At 45.3% G+C, this 20,093-nt stretch overlaps 2 protein-coding genes across 2 annotated transcripts in view; one reads left to right on the top strand and one right to left on the bottom strand.

Annotated features, from left to right (window-relative positions):
- The first annotated feature begins 916 nt into the window (after nucleotides 1-916).
- LOC126983934 (transmembrane protein 62-like) lies at nucleotides 917-8,642 on the top strand. Its single transcript, XM_050837165.1, has 14 exons — nucleotides 917-1,068; nucleotides 2,177-2,451; nucleotides 2,576-2,684; nucleotides 2,864-3,001; nucleotides 3,426-3,647; nucleotides 3,908-4,121; nucleotides 4,224-4,355; nucleotides 4,782-4,959; nucleotides 5,043-5,168; nucleotides 5,394-5,481; nucleotides 6,700-6,810; nucleotides 7,281-7,399; nucleotides 7,763-7,818; nucleotides 8,040-8,642. The coding sequence occupies exons 2-14, from the start codon at nucleotides 2,185-2,187 to the stop codon at nucleotides 8,209-8,211; spliced, it is 1,932 nt and encodes a 643-aa protein (XP_050693122.1). The 5' UTR covers nucleotides 917-1,068; nucleotides 2,177-2,184; the 3' UTR covers nucleotides 8,212-8,642.
- Nucleotides 8,643-14,092: 5,450 nt separating this feature from the next.
- LOC126983937 (trypsin II-P29-like) overlaps nucleotides 14,093-20,093 on the bottom strand; it is a 13,890-nt gene continuing 7,889 nt past the window's right edge. Inside the window, exons 2-7 of the mRNA XM_050837174.1 lie at nucleotides 18,348-18,408; nucleotides 17,929-18,091; nucleotides 17,419-17,633; nucleotides 16,807-17,009; nucleotides 16,201-16,255; nucleotides 14,093-15,855 (exon numbers count right to left, since the gene is read on the bottom strand). Coding sequence (XP_050693131.1) covers nucleotides 15,710-15,855; nucleotides 16,201-16,255; nucleotides 16,807-17,009; nucleotides 17,419-17,633; nucleotides 17,929-18,091; nucleotides 18,348-18,408 — 843 coding nt within the window. The 3' untranslated portion in view covers nucleotides 14,093-15,709. The remainder of the gene's footprint in view (nucleotides 15,856-16,200; nucleotides 16,256-16,806; nucleotides 17,010-17,418; nucleotides 17,634-17,928; nucleotides 18,092-18,347; nucleotides 18,409-20,093) is intronic.

The raw sequence follows: 20,093 nt of genomic DNA, 5'->3' as shown, positions 1-20,093 counted from the left end.
GCTGTTAGTTTTCTTTTCTAATGTTCCCCGCTATACTGTCATTTCAGGGTGTCCGGGGGATGTTTATAGAACCACAGAACAGCAGCCATTGAAGAAAAATCCAAATAGTATCATAGGAAAGTTTTTATCCAGTAGAGAAAACAATGAGAATAAGGATAAACAACTATCAATCAATCAAACAAGGCAACTGATCGTACCGCTGAACTAAGGAAGACGGGAAGGATGTAGTTGCCTGGTTGATGTTTATGCTGATGAATGATGTTATAGGAAAGTTTTTATTCAGTAGAGAAAACATTGAGGATAAAAATAAACTGCTGTACGAAATCAAGAGAACTAGAACTGCTGAACTCTGAAGAAGGGAAGGATCGATGTATATTATAGCTGCTGATGTTGATGTTGCTGATGCTGATGAATGATATAATAGGAAAGATTTTGTTCAGTAGAGAAAACCTTAAAGATAAACTACTGCACGAAATCAACAGAAATGAACCGCTGAACTGAAGAAGGAAGGATGCAATTGCTGATGTTGATATTGATGCTGCTGATGTTGATGAATGATATTATAAGAAAGTTTTTGTTCATTAGAGAAAACCTTAAAAATAAATTACTGCACGAAATCAACAGAAATGAACCGCTGAACTGAAGAAGAAGGAAGGATGCAATTGCTGATGTTGATGTTGATACTGCTGATGTTGATGAATGATATTATAGGAAAGTTTTTGTTCAGTAGAGAAAACCTTAAAAATAAACTACTGTACGAAATCAACAGAAATGAACCGCTGAACTGAAGAAGAAGGAAGGATGTAATTGCTGATGTTGATGTTGATACTGCTGATGTTGATGAATGATATTATAGGAAAGTTTTTGTTCAGTAGAGAAAACCTTAAAGATAAACTACTGCACAAAATCAACAGAAATGAACCGTTAAACTGACGAAGGGAAGGATGTACCTGCTGATGATGATGATGTTGATCCTGCTGATGCTGATGGTGATGCTGACACTGATGCTGCCTGACAGATCATCTTAGACCATGGCTGACGGATACCTGCCTGAGAGCCACATCTGAGGTACGCTGACTCCAATAAGAACAAGAAGAACCTTTAATTTCCTTCTAAAACAGCCTTGAAGTGCTCTAATTTATACCGCTGTCATGTCATTCCCTTATACCGTCATGTCAGGGCTGTCAGTTGGTATGGGACAGTTTTTGGGTGTCATTTTTACCTATAACTCACTATTTTATTATTATTTTAAGCTAGAACAGTCTTGAAGTGCTTGAATTTGTACCTCTGTCATGTCATTCCCGTATACCGTCATGTCAGGGCTGTCAGTCAGGTGTGGGGGGGTAATGACAGGTGTGGGGGGGTAATGACAGGTGTGGGGGGGTAATGACAGGTGTGGGGGGGTAATGACAGGTGTGGGGGTGTGATGACGTGTAGGGGTGTGATGACAGGTGTGTGGGTGTGATGACAGGTGTGTGGGTGTGATGACAGGTGTGGGTGTGATGACAGGTGTGGGTGTGATGACAGGTGTGGGGGTGTGATGATGTGTAGGGGTGTGATGACAGGTGTGGGTGTGATGACAGGTGTGGGGGTGTGATGACAGGTGTGGGTGTGATGACAGGTGTGGGTGTGATGACAGGTGTGGGGGTGTCATGAGGAAGCCAGGAGGGAGTTAAGATGTCAAGTGCTCATGTCTGTGTGTTATGTATCTTAAGTTACATATATTTAATTTTTCTCAATGTGTTTTAGATTTTACAAAGCTGGCAACTTTGATGTAACTCTGGTCCTTGTTCTTAAAAATATCAAGCTTCCATTATGACTATTTTCTAAGGCCATAGAGAAGATTAACCAGGGGTGGTTTTCCCGTTCATAGTGCAGAGGTCATGTAGAGCCATCACTAGTATCACAAAACAGTCCATGAAATTGAGATCCATGAAAGGGCATTAGGGGAATAAAAAAAAAAAAAAAAAAAAAATGATATAGACCCAAACAGAGTCCCTTCAATGAGCAGACATTGATATGAAAAATAAGAGACTGTGAGTAAACTAAGAAAAATAAAAAGGGAGGCACAAAAACAATTACTTATGAATTAATCAGTAAATGCTGACTTTTGCTTTATCAGTGTTAAAATATGTAGAGTCCAATATTTCAGTTAGGTTAACTTCCTTTCCGCCAGCCGCCCCCATGGCCGTGCTGTGGCTGCGGGCCATAACACCGCGAGGCCGCCGGGTGTACCTGGCAGCGGCGACGGCCCTGTGCTTGGCCTCGGCGACCCTGCTCATCCTGCGGTCCTGGGGCGCCCGCCTGCCCCTGCGCACCCTTGATCTGACGGAGGAGGGGTACCAGTCCTCCTCGCAGTACCTGGAGGCCAGTTACCTGCGCTACTCTAAGCAGGAGTGGGAGCAGCGCATCAACAGGGAGAGTGCCAAGAGGATCACCTGGTTTGTGCAGGTAAGTGTTAAGCGGCAGGTGATTTATTTTTATGTTGTGTTGTGTGGTGTTTTTATGCTGTGCTGTGTTACGTCTCTTGGTTTGTCCTTTTCACTGTTTTCTTAGTGTTGCCTCTGTGTTGCAGGTGTCAGACCTTCACCTCCACACTGGCGCTGCAGAGGAGGTGCAGCACTTCCAGGAGTTTGTGGATGATGCCATCACCTTGCTCAAGCCCTCGGCCGTGGTGGTGACAGGTACGCTCACACACACAGAACAAGTGCATTGAGAGGAAGTGACAACTCATAAGGCAATTGAGTAGCTTTCCTGTGTACTTTTTTTCTTTCCTTTTTTCCTTTTCTTTCTTTGTGGATTGTTCCTCACTCTCTAAATCACTGAATTTGTTACTGCACACGGCTCCTCCATCTTCTGCCAGGTGACCTCACCAACAGCAAGTCCTTCGGGGTCAAGCTGGCCCAGCTTCCGCAGGAGTGGAGTCTATACAAGCGCTCGGTGAGAGACAGGTTGGTGCTGCACAACACAACACAGTGGCTTGACCTCCCCGGGAACCACGGTAAGCTGACTTTTCTGACAATAGCTGCTTTGTCTTATTCACTCACACAGTCACACGCACTCCAAAATACAATCATGTCTTGGTATATCAAGTTTCATATGTAGGTATTTGTATACACACCTATTCACAGTTATACATAAATTCACACACACATTCTCAGGCACATCCTCACTTCACACATACACACACACACACACACACACACATATATGTACGCTTACACGCATGCACACAAGTTGTTAGCACACATTTATGCAGCACACCCACATGAACAGTTATATTTTTGCATGCCTTGTTTGTACCATTTACTTAACTTGAGAATAGTTTTAGTGTACAACTTAATGAAAGCAAAAGATTCATATAGTTAAGTCTAAATTAAATCTGTTAATGCATATTTTCCCTGCATGTAATTTTCCCTCAACAGATAACTTTGACGAGGTTCAGCACGCTCACTTCAGGGCCTATGCAGTACAGACGGGTCTTGGGATCCCTGGGCGGAGGCTGGGCACGGTGGTTCCTGGCAGCGAGGGGCGGAACATCACCCTGCTGCCTGTTGATGCCTCCCTCATGCCCGGCCTCAGGGCTTTCAACTTCCTCGGCTACCTCCCGGAAGAGGAATACTTGAGGCTCCAGGAGGCTGCCATCAGTAAGTTGCTGTCAATATGTTAAGTTTATTTATCTGTGAATGCAAGACATGATCAAAATGAATCCATGAATTGGGTTAGTATGTTCAGTCATGGAATTGCACCCTCTTTCCCCCTCCTGCACACCTCCATCCATCCTCTGCATCCTTTGATCCTACTCCTATGTACCATCAATCCCTTCATGCCTCTTGTACCCCCAATCCTCCTGTGACCTCCCCCTCCCACCCACACACAGTAGTAATCCAACACCATCCCTTTGCAGAGGCGCGAGCCAAGGGCGACGTGGTGGTGTTCTATGGCCACTACCCGAGCAACACCATCATCTCCCCCAGGGATGTGATGAAGCTGCTGTCCCTGGGGGTGGTGTACATCTGTGGCCACCTACACACTGGCTATGGCTTGCTGGACCCCCTGTGGGCTAGACACCCCACGGGCCTGCTGGAGGTGGAGCTGGCAGACTGGTCCCATAACCACAGGTGGGTGTATCTGTGCTACTTGACTAGACCAGCTTGTACTCGTCAATCCTATTTGTACTCATGTCAGGGAGAAGCATTGTTATTAATGGCCTCCCTTGGCAGGTACCGCATCCTCTCGGTGGACAATGGGTTGGTGAACTGGGTGGATGTGGCGCACCCCTCGTGGCCGGTGGTGATGGTGGCCCGTGTCCAGCGCTACACCAAGGGCCAGGGAGCCTTCAGATACATGCTGAGGTGAGTGATGCTGTTGATGCTGCTCCCCGCTTACCCTTGTGTTAACATTATTTGTATTAGTATTATTATCAAGACACTTCTCCATCCCATTATTTGTATTATTATTACAGTAAAACCCCAACTATCTGGCCCCAGGGTATCCAGAAACCCCAAATATCCAGCAAAAGTCTGGCTGGCTAAAAATACAGAATCCAAGAAAATTGATTTGAAAATTTGATCGGTATAAGATTCAAAATACCTGCACCTCGCAACTGTTTACTTTCCCTTTCCGCTACCACACCAGCAGCATCTAACCCTACCCCTCCCCTTTCCTTCCCTTCCTTTCTCTTCCCTGCACAGAAGAGTTGTCATGCCACCCCTTCAGGCTCTGGGATTTCCTTTATCAGTGTTTCTTTACCTCTATCACCACAAGCCCCCCTTCCTCAGGCTCCTAGTCTTCAGCAACGAGGAGGTGCTGGCGGTGTCCGTGAGGGTGGACGACAACCTGGGCCACTGGATCACCTGTGAGCACCGCTACGGCCCGCTCTACACCGCCACCGTGGACCTGCAGCTCGAGGCGTGGGACCCTCAGATCTCCGAGAAGGACTTTGTCAAAACCCTGCAGGTGGGCTCAGACTCTTGGGACTATGGCTTTGTTTACCATCCGACCTTTGCAATCCTCATCCTTAACCTAACCTTGCTCTTCAGGTGTTGGTTGGTAATGCATCGGGTAGCAAGTCTCTCCTGAGGGTTGGGATGGATGGTGCCGGGTTTGAGCGGCCCCTTCCTTCCCTTCTGGCAGCCTCCGTCCTCTCCATCAACTTTCATGATATGGTAATGTCTTGGGCTCTGGTACCTTTATTTTAACAATGTTTCCTTTCCTCTTTAGTTTGACACTGATTCCCAGTTTTATGCCTCATCTCAATTTTTTTAGTGTTTCTTTTTCTGATATGAATTCTTGTAGGACTTGAACACTCAAATTAACAGACATATCCTACCTGCTTTTTATCCTATCTTATGCCCACACTCACAGTACTCTATTTCTCTCCTCACGCCAAGTTCCTGTTGCTGTATGTGCTTGGCATTGGTTCCTGCTGCCTGTTGCTCCTCTCCTGCTGTGTCCTCCTGGTGCTGGTGAGGAGGCAAGGTGAGGAAGGAGGAACAGTTCTCACTCACCCACTCATAATCATCGTCATTATCATCACTCCATTTAGTGCTCTAGCAGGACTGAGGAAAAAGGAATCAGATCTCATTCACACTGTCTTTGTCATCTGTTTTCCACTTCCAACAAAAGCAAGGTTGAGGGTCAAGTTTCCAGGAAAAAGAAAGCCACCCTAGTTTGCAGTCATTTACAGACAATCCTCAGATTACGATGGTTTCGACCTACGACGTTTCGTGGTTACGACTCGGTCTCCATAAATGAGTAAATAATTCTTGTTTTGACTTTCGACGTTTGCGTCATAAATGCGAATTTTGCGCGGGAACTAGTTTGTTGAGTGCGGTTGAAGAATACGTCATCACCAAGCATTGCACTGAGGATGGCGTGTTGCTTACATTCCGCCCGTACACCATTTTGGTTCCTTGGACGCTGTGTTGCATTGTTTCTGTTGCTTTTTTGCAATTTTGTGCCCTTGATCATGCCTCCCAAGCATAAAGGTGACTCTTCTGATGGCAGTGGTTGTAAGAAAAGGAAAGCCATCACTATGGAAGTGAAATTAGACACTGTGAAACGCTCTGAAAAGGGCAAAACACCTACGAATATTGGCTGCACACTAGGCCTAAGCCGTTCGACTGTGGCCACAATTATTAAAGACAAAGGTCGCACTCTTGAACATGTGAAAGGATCGGCTCCCATGTGCTCCACTGTGATTATGAAGCAGCGTAATGGTCATGTGATTGAGATGGAAAGATTATTAGTGCTTTGGCTGGAGGACCAGCATCAGCGGCGTAGGTGTGTTCCGACACATCGAAAATCGGGTTTCGACACGTCGTTAGGAACATATCTCCATCGTAACCCGAGGACCTCCTGTACAAGTATTTACCTTATCTCCGCTTTGAGGCACCACATTACACTAAACTCCATAATCACTCTCACATCTACTTTGCTTTTTGTTAGTTCTGAGTTGTGTGTTTTATTTGACTGTGCCTTTATTAAACTGAAAGAATTTTACACTACCCTAGAGAGAGTAAATCTTTACGCTTGTAGAAATATAGTGTGAAAACAGTGTGGACAGGGACACGGGACTTCTGAGAGGGTGAAATCCCCCGGCTTATATAGGTAGCTAACACATTTGTAGTCGGCAAAATAAGGCGTCAGAGTGGTGTGGTGCGCTGAGTGTGTAGTGCATGTGTTTGTGTGTTGCAGCGCGATGTGTACAGATGCTGCCCAAGAGGTTCATCGCTGTGGCCGCCAGCCTCAGCCACAAGCAGACTGTGTTCTTCCTTCTCCTGGTCTTCCTCCTGTACCCTGCAGTAGGTGAGTCCTCCCCCTCACTCCCCTGGTGCATACAGACACGTAAGGATCAGAGGAGACCGTGAGAAGCCGTGCACTTGGTGACTCCTGAGAACCTGTACTTCACCATCCGTCCTCCTCGCTCCTAAGGCTTCCTAGCTTATGTATGAAACTTTTTGTATTTGCATTAACTTCACATCTTCTTAATTTGTTCCATTGACTTCCCTTCTGGCCTCTCGCTCTTTTTCTTTCATTGCTGTTTTTGTTTTTTGCCCTTGAGCTGCCTCCCCCCCTTGCTGTAAAAAGAAAAAAACATCCTGTCCTAAACGTAAATTGAATCTTGCCAAACTTCTTCATTATCCTTTTCCACCTCCCTTTGCCCTCTAGTCATGAATTACCTCATCAGTCCCTCGGTAGTGGCCTTCCCGTGCCCTCGGACAGGTGAATGCCGTGGGTGATGATTAGTGGCGTCAAGGGCATGGTCTCCCCCTCAGGTCCGTGGTACATCGGGCCGCTGGCAAGGGACGTGTTTGGAGCAGTCTTCATGTGGGGGATATTCGTGGAGTCGTCAACGCTTCCCGGTCAACTCACGTACCCTGACGCTTACTTCCTGGTGAGTGGCGGCAGAGATTTGGTGTTTGTGGTGGTTGCTGTTATCTGCCACCACCATTTTTTTTTCTTGCTTTTTTTTATTATTTTTTTTGTGCTGCCTACAGTGCCGGTAGCTTTTCTTGAGGGGTTCTCTTGGACCATCCCAGGTTGTTAGTGGTGCAGGCGAATTTAATTTATAGTGGCTGCCGTGATATATGACTCTTTGCTTTGCTCATACTGCCTCCCGGTGCTCCTCTCGATCAGTCGCTTAAGTTAGGGTTGATTGAGGATGTGGCACACCCGCGGCAAAGCACTGTTGTTATTGCCAGCACTTGAGACATGCAAGACTGGATTTTAAGATGGTATGATTTTGTCTCTCTCCCAGTGGATCACGCTTCAACTTCCAGTCTTTGGCATCATCTTCCTGAAGAAACTATTGAGGTAGGTGTCTTTAGTGCAGCTTTTGTCTGTTAAATGATTATTGAAAGAGAGAAAGACAGACAGACAGACGCAAAGAAATGGACAGGCAGATTAACAAACAGGGAGACGTACAAACAGACATAGAAAAGCAACCACACAGAGAAACACAGGAATATCAAAACAGAGACGCATGGACCAGTACCTTATGTTTTTGTCTCTCCCCTCGTCTCTCCACCCCACAGTTACGAGTCCACCCGTCACTGGTGCGGGCGGTGGCTGGCGGGCGGGATGGTCTTTACCGTGGCCCTACAGGTCCCGGCGGTATTGGCGTGGCTCATCCTGGACTCCATCCTACTTAACGGCCCACTGAGACTCCTCCTCACACTCCTCGCCCTTGTGCTCTGGAGGCTGTGAGGAGTGAGGTGAAGGGAGGGATATGTGTCAAAGAGAGAGAGGGAGAGGGATGAGGAAAAGGCTGTGAGGAGGAAAGTAAAAGAGGAAGTCTGAAAAATTGTGACAGAAGAGATTTTGAGATGAAAGAAAAGATTGTGAATTGATGAAACGAAATTGAAGATGATGAAGAAGCAGTTTGTGATGATAAGAGCAACAAGAAAGAGAGAGAATAATGGAAATACAAGAAATAAGAAGATATTTGGAAAAGGCATAAAGTGAGAAGGGAGGAAGTTCATGAATAGGAAAAATATAGAAAATGTGCAATAATGAAGAAAATGAGAACACAAGAAGAAGAATAAAAGAATAAGATGCATAAAAGAAAAAAAGATGAAGAAGGGAAGAGAAGAAAGATGCAAGAAAGAAAGGAGAAGGAGTAAAAGGTTGAAAAATATGTATTAAAAGAAAAAGAAAATGAGAACACAAGGAAGAAAGTAAAAGAATAAGTCACAAAAAAAGATAAAGAAGGGAAGAAGGGAAAAGCTACAAGCAGATAAAGAAAGGGAGGAAAAGAAAACTAATAAAGGACACAGAAGAAGAAAAGAAGAGAAAATGATCGAAGAACCAAAGGAAGAGAAATGAGGGAGAGAAGTAAAGGATGTATGAAGAGAAACAGAGAGAAAAGAAAGAAGGAAGAGCAAGGAAGGAAAAAGAAATGAAAATGAAATATGAGAACAAGAGGAAGAGAAATGATGGAGTAGAGTGAAGGAGGTGTATGAAGAAGATTAAAGTGAGAGAAAAAGAGAAAGAGAATATATAATTAGAATAAGCAAATAAGAAAAGCCACACTCAGAAAGCCGGCATATAACAATGTCTTCTGATGCAACAGCGCTAAAAACATACAGGTAATGCTTTTTATCATTTAATTTATATGTTTTATTCTAAGGATCTATGCAGGGGTGTGGAGTCGAGTTGCAGCCTTAAAATTTCCTGGAGTCGGAATTGGAGTTGCAACCTTAACCCGTCCGCTGCGATTGGCACGGATTTGGCCTTCACTGGTAGCCTGGTTACATATAGTCCCAGGTCTTTCTCTGCCTCTGTGGTGGATAGTGGAGAGTTTCCCATGTGGTATCGGTATGCTGGATTTCCCCTCCTAAGGTGCATGGCTTTACATTTTTCTTCATTGAATTGTAGCAGCCACTTTTTGTTCCATTCCTGTAGCTTGGTGATGTCTTCTTGTAGGAAATCCGCAGGTAAGGGGTTTAAATTTCCCAGATTCAGAATTGGAGTTGCAACCTTAAAATTTCCTGGAGTTGAAGTTGGAGTCAAAATTTTTCATATCCGACTCCACACCTCTGGAATTATGACATCTATGGGCCGAGAAACATATGAAGTCCGTTTGGGTGGGGCCTGAACCTCCTCACAACGCTGTCACATCACCCTCAATCCATCAGTCTCCCTCATATGTCAGCTTCATACTCTTAAACCTTTCGGCGCTCAAGCACATACACTTGACTAGGCTTTCGTAGGATTTGTGGGCATTTCCATGGGTACTTTTATGACCCTGGTGGTAGACAAAGTATCTACACCATGAACGTAAAGAAACACTCATGGGGATGCGCTTAACCTCTTTTTAGCGTTTAGAATACAGTCGTCCCTCAAATAGTATGGTTTCCAATACTTCAGTTTTGGTTTTATGTGGATTTTCTAAGAAGATTTTTTAGGATTTTTAAATTTCCCGACAAGCAGGAAATTTTAAAATCCTAAAAGATATTCTATGACAAGCCGTATAAAACCAAAACCGAACTATTGGAAACCGTACTATTTGAGGGTTGCCTGTATATTAATGTAGGTGAAGCTAGGTCTAAGAATACCAATTAACCTGTGTGTCCAATGTTCCGTATACATCAAACAAGATTAGGCAGCACTATGGCCAGGTAACTCCCTAATCAGGCCCCTCCCAACTGGACTTTATAACTGCATCTGACTGTAGTTCATGTGCAATTTACACGTTTTTGTTACGTATGTGTCAAATGTAACAGTGATTCTTGTGATGTGTATGTCTTGACTAGGCAGATGATTTATACCATTGATGTGATTCGTTTATACCATTGATGTGACTCGCTATATACTTGGTGTACCACTGTCTGCTTTCGACTTCCCTGTTGTACCAAAGAGCGTTCGTAAAGTCTTTAATAGCGATGTAACACGAGCATTTTCTAGCATTACGTGTCCTGTGTCTCGCGTGTTGTCCGTAGCTCTGTGTGCATGCATGTGTGTAGGCAAGAAACATACATATCCAATCGTATGTTAAGTATATAAGTACCATACATAGAGAAAGACCTTGAATGAGGGAGGAGAAAGTCTTCCTGAAGGTGTGTGTGTGTGTGTGTGTGTGTGTGTGTGTGTGTGTGTGTGTGTGTGTGTGTGTGTGTGAACGAAAGCTTAAACCCGCAATTGCATTTAAGAACTGAGCTCAGGTTTGTAAAGGGCTTGTGTTCCTTTCTGCATCCCAGTGTGTTTAGCTTTCCAATGGGTGTGAAAACCTGGCTAAAAGGGGTCCTGGACTCATTGTAGAGGTCTGAAGATAACATTGAAAGCTTGTATTGGAGAGAGTTTGGGTATCCAGCTTGTACACACACGACTCCACTTAATACTCACCAGGAAATTAATCTACTCTGGAAACATGAGCTGTGGTAGGAAACTGAGATACACAGATGCTCCCTTACTTACGAACCTTCAAGTTGCGAAATTTGAGATACGAAGAAGTCTGTCAGTAACGCTTCATTCACCCCCACACTTCTTCATCAGCTGTGAGATGATGTGGCATGATAAAAAATGCTTTGGTCCTACTCTTCTCTTTCAACCATGAGAAGGAGTGGCATGCTGAGACACTTCATCCCTACCTATAGCCTCATTTTTACTGTAGTGCATCATTATTGTAGTTGAGGTCAGTATTTCAGAGTAGAGCTATTTTCCAGGATGAGTACGTATTGGGTCTATGTGTTAGCTAAAATACCCTTCCTGAATAGCGGGTGGAGAGAGAGAGAGGAAGGCTTTGCTGTGTGCCAAGCTATGCAACTTTAAGGCTTGTGTTGGTGAGGGAGTTGTGACTGTTATTGTGATGTGGGATTTTCAGTATTTTCTCTGCTCTTGAAAAGTTCAGATTAGCTGTCTTCTACTGCGGCTATGTGAAGCGGCTTAAACTTTTTCCCCCATTCTGTTTCCCTTTGCTACAGTAGTCTGCTTCTTTTATGCTAAATTCTGGCTATTTGTTATATTTTGTTAATTCTTGAGTAGTAGTGCAGCAGCAGCAGCCCACCCTAATGAAAACGAGGGTCATGCTCTTCATTGCCAGTAATATATTTTCTTTCTGTTTGTACTCCTGTCATTTCTTAACTATCTCATATCACAAGGCCACTCTTAATTAACCTGGATCAGGGCTGTGGTGCAATTACTTTTCATTAGTATATATTTTTCTGTTTTCTCTATACTGTCTGTTCTGTTTGGCATTTTCCGTTTCTCATTTGGGATTTGGGAAGAACCATGAACAGAAACATTCCCATCACATACTCCATTGGTTGTGATAGTGTCTCCCCGCAGCCTCTCCTGTTCATATGTACATTAACGTTTAAGATTTGCCGCTGATTTTTATTAGCTTCCCACATTTGTGATTTCCTTAGCTTTACCTGCGGGTGTTGTGAATCTCCTTCCCACCCTTGATTAGAGGTGTTAGTCGTGGATGTCAAGTAGCTGTGTCAGTGACTGTGTGTGTTAGTTGTTATCGCTGCATTGTCAGCAGCTTAAACATCGACAGAAGGTTGCCGTTGTAGGTCGTTGATTCCTTGCTAAATGTGTGTCTAGCGAACAGGTACCATATGCTAAGTAAAGTTGAAAGGATTTTGTTAGTATTCTCTAACTCAGTCTAGTCATTGTTCATTAAGTAAGACATCAACTTGAGCAGTCATCATGTAGTGAGTGCATTGTGTGTCCTCCTGTGTATTTTAACCATCAGCATTTGTTCTCCTAGGAGGTGTCATTGGCCTCAGTAGACACCCAGACAGCAGCCTCAGCCATGTATTGATAGGTCTTCAAGGTCTTCCAGTCAGGTGTACTTTGCATTGCTATATGAAGTGGAAGTAGACGTGAGTATAGAGACACTTGTGTTTGTATGCCTCACAGTATACCCAGCCCATGTTTGTTGTGCTAAGGGGACAATACCGGCCAGTGTTGAGCAGAGGAGTATTGCTGCTAGTGGTCCTCTCATCATCAACTGTTTCATAAAGATTGACATGTTTTAACAAAAGTCACAAGTGTTGCCAGAACCAATTTCCTTGTATTTACTCAAGGTTGGAAAATATTACTTAAGGTAAGTGCCAGTAATTGTGTAGCTTTGAGGTCTCATGCATGGAGGTTATTAAGTAGAATTTACAGTTGTATTCCAAGTTCTTCCTTACTTAGAGACATCATTAACTGTTATTACAAACTCAGAAACTGATGGCAGCTTCTGTACTGCATTTCACCTTGGTTTTAAGTCAGACCTGTAGTGCTGGTAGGCTTTCATGATGGGGCCTGTTGGTTAGCCCCAGCACTTTAGTGGTGCAGGCGAGTATTTTATAGTGAGGCCATTCTTGTGTGGCTCAAGCTGACCCCCGGAGCTCCACTTGATCCTCTTGAGAGTTTTGCTAGAGTCCAGATTTATAGGCGGTCATCAGGACAGCATGTTGGTAGTCCTCGGCCACTCGGTGATGGCTGAAAATTGTCAGCTTGTCGCTGTGGGCAGGACTTGAACCTAGGTCTCCAGACATCAGGCCTGCATGCTGACCATTCAGCCTCTGCCTCCTCTTTTTAAATTGTGCCAAACTAATACTAACAAATGTTGGATTTAGTCATCACTGTAAAAGTGGTTCATAGATAGATTGTAGGGCATTGTGTCTGACATACTGGTATTGTTGGAACTGTTCTCAAAGGAAGGAAGAGCTTGTAATATGGGCATTGATGCCACAGATCTGTTTTTCTGTCAGTGATGATGCTTCTTGTTATTGAGTAGAAGGGATACATCATTTATCACACTTCTGATTCATTCTTTTAATTGATTATTATTAAGTAGGATCATTACTTGTAAATGTTGAAGTCTTTGTCGTCTGTTCTACGCTGCCTTATTTGTTTTTTGCGAGAAAATTTCTGGTGAAGATCTTGCCCTGCCATGAGAAGGCCAAAATTCACATAAGTCCCTACATCATCCAGCACGGCCCTGCTGTGTGGGGCTGTGTGGATGCAGTGACTAGGTGACTTGATAAAATGATGGATGTGGATCTCACTCCTTAACCCTTTCTGTAATCCAGTGTCAGGTTAGGATTTCGCAAGTGTTCATCACAGTCTGACACCAAGGGACAAGATCAAGCCAGTGTGGGGATGAAAGACTCCCTCAACACTCTTCAGCCCCCAGTTGCTTCTCTGCCAGTGGGAATCTGTTAATGTGGCTGTCTCTGAGCTCTGCCAGACTTATTATGTACAGAGGAAGTGGCTCAGATGGAAGATTGTGACCATACAGTAAATTCGTCATCAAGCCGTGCTGTTCAGCGAGGGGAAGGAGAGGCATACAGACAACAGCATACACCAGTTTTGTGCGTCGTGTATAATTTCAAGAGGTAAACTAAACATGGCTCTTGTGGCTTCAGGCATTCAATGTATAAAAAGGTTCCTTATGACCTGAAATATACAGTAATGTGATGATCAGTTTTTTTGTTTTCCAGTCATTCCTTTCCTTCAGTGATTCATCTTCATTATCACTTCAACTTATTTTTTTTCTCATCTCGCTCCTGTTAATGGTTCATGCTTCCGTTCACAAACATTAGCGTGGGGTTGTACTTTCTCGCGGTAAGGAAATAGACAAACAAAGGCATTGGTTTTGCATATATATTTACTGGGAATGAGGACTAGATATGTGATTTTATGCATCATTGAGACACAGATTGATACAAAGCATTGGTCCCTGACAGAAACAGAACAAGCTGTGTGTGAGACAGAGACAAAAACAGATATAAAAGTTTCTGTGAGTGTGTAGAAGGTAAAGTGAAGTTATCTGAGAGCATAAGGAGGCTGTGAAAGGGATGTGCCTCACTGAAAGAGTCGTGAGTGAGGGATGGGATGTTGACGGATGGTTGTTTTATATTAGTGTTGAGAGAGGCGTGAGGGAGATGAGGGGGAGGAGGTAGGAGGTGGGAGGCTGTGAGGAGGATGGAAGGGAAGCTGGGTTTGACATTACTGTTGAGAGAAGGGTGAGAGGGATGTGAAGATGTGAGGAAAGCTGTGAGGGTGAGGAAAGCTTTGTCAGGGAGATGTGAGGGTGAGAAAAGCTTTGTCAGGGAGATGTGAGGGTGAGAAAAGCTTTGTCAGGGAGATGTGAGGGTGAGAAAAGCTTTGTCAGGGAGATGTGAGGGTGAGAAAAGCTTTGTCAGGGAGATGTGAGGGTGAGAAAAGCTTTGTCAGGGAGATGTGAGGGTGAGAAAAGCTTTGTCAGGGAGATGTGAGGGTGAGGAAAGCTTTGTCAGGGAGATGTGAGGGTGAGGAAAGCTGTGTGACTGTGAAGCTGAGAGGGAGCTACTTTGACTGGCGAGGAGATCTTTGTGTTTGCTGAGACGGTGTTGGGGAAGTGAAGGAAGCCAGTGCCTGCACTAAGGAAATCATGGCCGTGTGGAGTAAGGGATCTCGGGGAGTGAGGTCCTGCAGGTAGTCTGAGAACGTGATGGTGGTGGTAAATGTTGATGTTCAGGGACATATGCGCAGGAAATAAATAGATGAATGTTGTGTTCATGCGTGGAGCCGGGAAAGCCGCAATATGCGACTCCGTGACGGATCCATCTCTGGCCAGTCAGCGCACACCCACACAGCTGGACATGACTTGCTCAGGTGTTGACGGAAAGACATTCTAATTGCCCGTGATACAAAAGTGTGTTGCCGGCACTGATAGGCGTACTCTATCACATTATTGAAACCATAAGGCTTCAAATATAGCAGCAGCAAAATTAGCAATGGTTTTGTTGTCCGATACTCTGTTCATGTATCCAGGTTCATGTTTCCACGTGTAATGGCTAAGACCACTCCTTCAGGCACAGCGTGGGGGCGTGTCCCGACGTAGCGGTCTAAGAGTAGGAGCCGTCCAGAGGGATTTTTAAAGGGCACCAACGTTACCAGAAGGGTAACTCATCGATGCGTGGGAATGCATCCTAAGTCTTTGTCTTGAGCTTTACATTGATTTGACTCCGGAGGCCGCCGAGCCGTGTCCAGCAGTGTGAGAGGAACGGAACTGTTTGGAATGGTTTGTAAGTGTTGCTGTGTGGGTTTTGCCTGTAAGCAATGGGAAAAGTAGCACTGACTTCCTAACCACAAAATAAATGTGCAGACAATAAATAAATTATTAAAGATCAACTTTAACATAACATAATTGCATTGTTCCGTAGTAGTAACGAGCGAAACGTTGAAGCGTCTCGAGCGCGGGTCTCGTGAGCGTCGTGGCAGACTAGTGCACCAAGGGGTCGGGGTCGGGGCAGGAGCAGCTCTCCTCCATGCTCAACTGCTCCGTGATGAGGTCCATGTACCTGGAGAGGCGAGAATACACCCCGGGGTACAAGGCGCGTGCACAGCCCTCGCCCCACGACACGATGCCTGGGGAAGGAGAGAGCGCCGTTAGTCACGTGGAAAGAGAGATTATAATGAGGCATGCACAGTGACGGAATTAGACTGCTGTTTACATAGTGGCTTCTTGGCAGTCAGGCATGGAAGGTGCAATGTTCCCAAGCACATTATTGTATTCAGTTACGTTAATCAAGGTCTTCAAAGTTCCCTGACTGTGTCACTGAGTTAGGGTCATGTGGAAGGAGACTGTGATTATAATGACACATGTAAAGTGGCGGAACTAGATTGCTGTTTACATTGTGGCTTCTTAGCAGTCAGGCGTGGACCACATCATTGTATTCAGTCACGTTAATGTTCAAACAAAACCTGACTTACCAATGATTTCTATCTTGTTTCCATTCTTGAGCATGAGAGGGCCGCCGCTGTCACCCTGGAACAACATAACATCATGAGTCAAGCGTGTGGACAACAACATACCATACAAAAATTTTAAAACCTGACCACATCGCTTCACCTATAACTGGTTAACTTCTGAGGGCAACGGAGGCCGGGGCTTCACTCTCTAGCCTGACCTGCAAATTGTAAAGATCTTTGTGAGTTTCCTCATACCTGTACTCACCTCTGGGAGCGCAACAGGGTCTAAATCATTAAATTCCTTACCTGGCATAAACACGGTGCCTTTCCGCTCCTTTAATGCCCTTTAGAGAAGCACACGAGGGCATTCTTACCTGGCATACATGAAGTCCAAAACGTGTTGACATGCCTTAATAGTTCTGTATTCATAGAGGCTTCCACGCTCACATCAACTATACCAAAGGCCGAAGAGGAGATTGATCGAGTTTTTATAAGTGTTTTTTGACGTTCATAATGCAAAAGCTTCGTCAAACTACCACCAGGGTCACAAAACTGCCCCTGGAAACGCCCACAGCCTCTACGAAAGCCTTGTCGAAATGTTTAAAAATATGGGCCTTAATTTCTCACCTGGCAGGCGTCGATCTTCCCCGCGTCGTGTCCCGCGCAAATCATGTTGTCGGTGATGTCATTGGGCTTGTAGTTCTTGGTCTTGCACTCCTCGTTGGTAATGATGGGCACCGTCACCTCGCGCACCGCGTCGCTGGCGTTGCCGTACTCTGAGGTGCGGCCCCACCCTGCCACGATGCCCGTCATGCCAGCGTAGGTCTCCTCTGCACGCGGATAAAAGACAGTAGTAGTAGTAGTAGTAGTAGTAGTGATGGCAGTGGTAGTAGTGGTAGCGGTAGTAGTAGTAGAAATAGGACAACTAAGATATAACAAGCATTTCCTAACTCTATAATTCTAGTAGTAGTAGTAGTAGTAGTAGTAGTAGTAGTAGTAGTAGTAGTAGTAGTAGTAGTAGTAGTAGTAGTAGTAGTAGTAGTAGTAGTAGTAGTAGTAGTAGTAGTAGAAATGAGATAACAAGCATTTCCTAATCATCTGTATGTCTTGTTTCCTTTCAAGTGTATCCTTCCTTTCTCTTTCTCAAACACCTCTCACTTCTGTCTCTCTCTCCTCCCTTTCCTAATTGCCTCTATATCATGTCCTTGCAGGCGCGCCCCTTTCTCCCTGGACACTCACGGTTCGCCACGTCGGGGATGCAGGCAGGTCTGACTTCTTTGGTGAACTCGACGGGGTTGTTGAGCTTGACAAGGCCCACGTCGTTGTTAAATGTGCGCCTGTTGAAGTCAGGGTGGGACCAGACGCTGCCGATCTTCCTCACTTGGCGGCTATTCTCGTTCGTCAGCGTTTTGTTGTAGCTGCCGAAGGTGAGTGTGATCTTGTTGTTCCTTATGCTGGAGAGAAAGGCAGAAGTATTAGTATCAGGAATGTTGTTGGTGGTCATAAAGAGTTCTCAGACGCTGCCGCCTCTCACGTCAGCTATTTCCAAAGGCCGAAAAGAAGATTAGTCGGGTTCTTATGGGTGGTTTTTTTTTTTACGTTCATGGTACAGAAGAATGGCCAAACTACCACAAGGGTCAAAAACTACTGCTGGAAATGCTCGAGGCCCCTACGAAAGCCTTGACCGCCGAAATGTCTTAGAATATGGCACTGAAACTTGCTGAAGCCGTGATAGGGAAGGACACTTACTTCGTGACGCAGTGGGCGGCGGTGAGCACGTATCTGTCGTTGATGAGGGTGCCGCTGCAGTAGAGTTTCTTGCCGTAGGTGAAAGCGACCAGCCACGGGTACTCGTGGGGCGCTGTATAACCGCCCCCGACCACCCGAGGGCCGCGGTTGGGGGTGCCACACGCTGTTCATGAAGACAAGCCGCGTTAGTAGTAGTAGTAGTAGTAGTAGTAGTAAAAGTAGAAGTAGAATCAAACCTTACATATTATCTTTGTATAGAATTTCACTACATTCGACACATTTATAAAAAAAAAACTCTACATGGTTTGCTATTGGCTCTAGAAGGGAGGAAAAGGGAGATAACTATTGCCTCTTGAAGGGAGGGGAAGGGAGGTTGCTAATGGCTCAGGAGAGGACGAAAAGAGAGGTGTAGTACTTACTGAAGCCTTTACATTTATCGTCGCAGCTGCTTCGTTTCTTCATTAGCACGCTGGGGTGACCCTGTAAAGTAAACAAAAGAAAGGCGGTTAATACACTGGTCATCGTCACTATAAAATAAATAGATAAAAAAAATTGTAAACTGCGACAGCCTTTTTCCATCTACTGCATCCGAGGGTGGCCAAATCTGGTCTCCCCTCAGGCACTTCGATCAAAACGATACACCTTTTTTTTACTTTCCACTAGCTTCTTTTCACTCATTATTCATTATTGTTTTACACTATTGATTCGGTGCCAGTACTTAGTGTTCATGAGTGTTACCGTTGTTCAGATAAATGAGTACGATGCTTGGTGTTACGAGAGCGAAAATTTGAAAACGTCGGATCGGATTGGGTTAAACTCTCGTGAGGTGAGAAGACAGACATCCTTGGAGCATAAGTTGATCTTTCGGTGTCTCCATGATCCATTTTTCAGTTGTTTATCCATTTCTTGGCGGTGATGAACTAACTGGTGGCTTTTTGCGTCCTAGAAGTCTTGTAGCATCGACGTTAGTGTTGCGTGTTGGCCGAGGAAGGGAAGGAGGGACAGACGAGAGGAAGTAACTGGTGGCTTTTTCGCGTCCTAGAAGTCTTGTAGCATCGAGGTTAGTGTTGCGTGTTGGCTGAGGAAGGGAAGGAGGGACAGACGAGAGAAAGAAAGGAGAAGAAACAAACCGAGATGCGAAGGGAAGAAGGGAAGAAATGGAGAGAGGGAGGGAAGAAAGGTGGGGAAGGGAGGCAAGATGGGATGGAGGGAGGGAAGAAACAAACACAAAAGCGGAGGAAAGGAATGGAGGAAAGGAGGGAGGGAAGAAAGGTGGGGACGGAGGACGGGGAAGAAAAAAGTGAAAAAAAGGGAGGGAAGGGAGGAAGGGCGTTGCAATCTTTACGCGTGGTGACCAGGAGAGAGAGAGAAGGGGGGGAGGAAAGAAAGCGATGTACCGAGGTCAGGGAGCAAGAAAGGGAGAGTAGACGGGAGGAAGGGAGAGAGAGAGAGAGAGTAGACGGGAGGGAGGCAGAGAGAGAGGGAGAGTGGACGCAAAGGAGGGAGGGAGAGTGTTACAATCTCCATGAACCGAGGCAGGGAGAAATAAAGGGAGAGTAGACGAGAGGGAAGGGAGGCAGGGAGGAGGGCGTTGCAGGCTCCCAGGACCCTTCGCCCACTTTCTCGACCCCTTGGGCATCCTTTCTCCCGCCCTGCATGACTCCTTCCCGCCCCACGCACTCCCCCAAGCCTCGTATCACTGCCTATCGTCCTATCGTGAATTAGCGGCACAATGGTCACAAGGGTCACTCCAGGAAGTCCGGAAGTCACTCGGCAGCGCAGGGAAAGGAAGGTGGAGGATGAGGAAGAGGAAGGAGCTGTCTGTACGCAGTTTTCTTTTCCTTTGTCATCAAGTTATGGGCGGGAAAAACTTGTGCGGTGGAATCTTTTTGGGGTGGAATCTTTTATGGGTGAAGTCTTTTTGTAGCTTGTCGGAGGTGCAGGGGAAGAGAGAGGAAAATGCTGAAATACTATATAGCTTTCCACACCCATTTTTATCTTTCGCTGTGAACTCGTGGGCGGGAAAAAGCTTGCTATGATGAAGGGAGATCTTTTTATAACTCGTCGGTGGTACAGAGAGAGAGAGAGAGAGAGAGAGAGAGAGAGAGAGAGAGAGAGAGAAGCTAGACTCCTTGAACATTTAAATGGCTGTTCCCACTAACTTT

The sequence above is a fragment of the Eriocheir sinensis genome, chromosome 55, assembly GCF_024679095.1.
Source record: "Eriocheir sinensis breed Jianghai 21 chromosome 55, ASM2467909v1, whole genome shotgun sequence".
In the NCBI taxonomy this organism is placed as follows: domain Eukaryota; kingdom Metazoa; phylum Arthropoda; class Malacostraca; order Decapoda; family Varunidae; genus Eriocheir; species Eriocheir sinensis.
The sequence above is the reverse complement of the archived record's forward strand: the minus strand, read 5'-3'. Positions and strand labels throughout refer to the sequence as shown.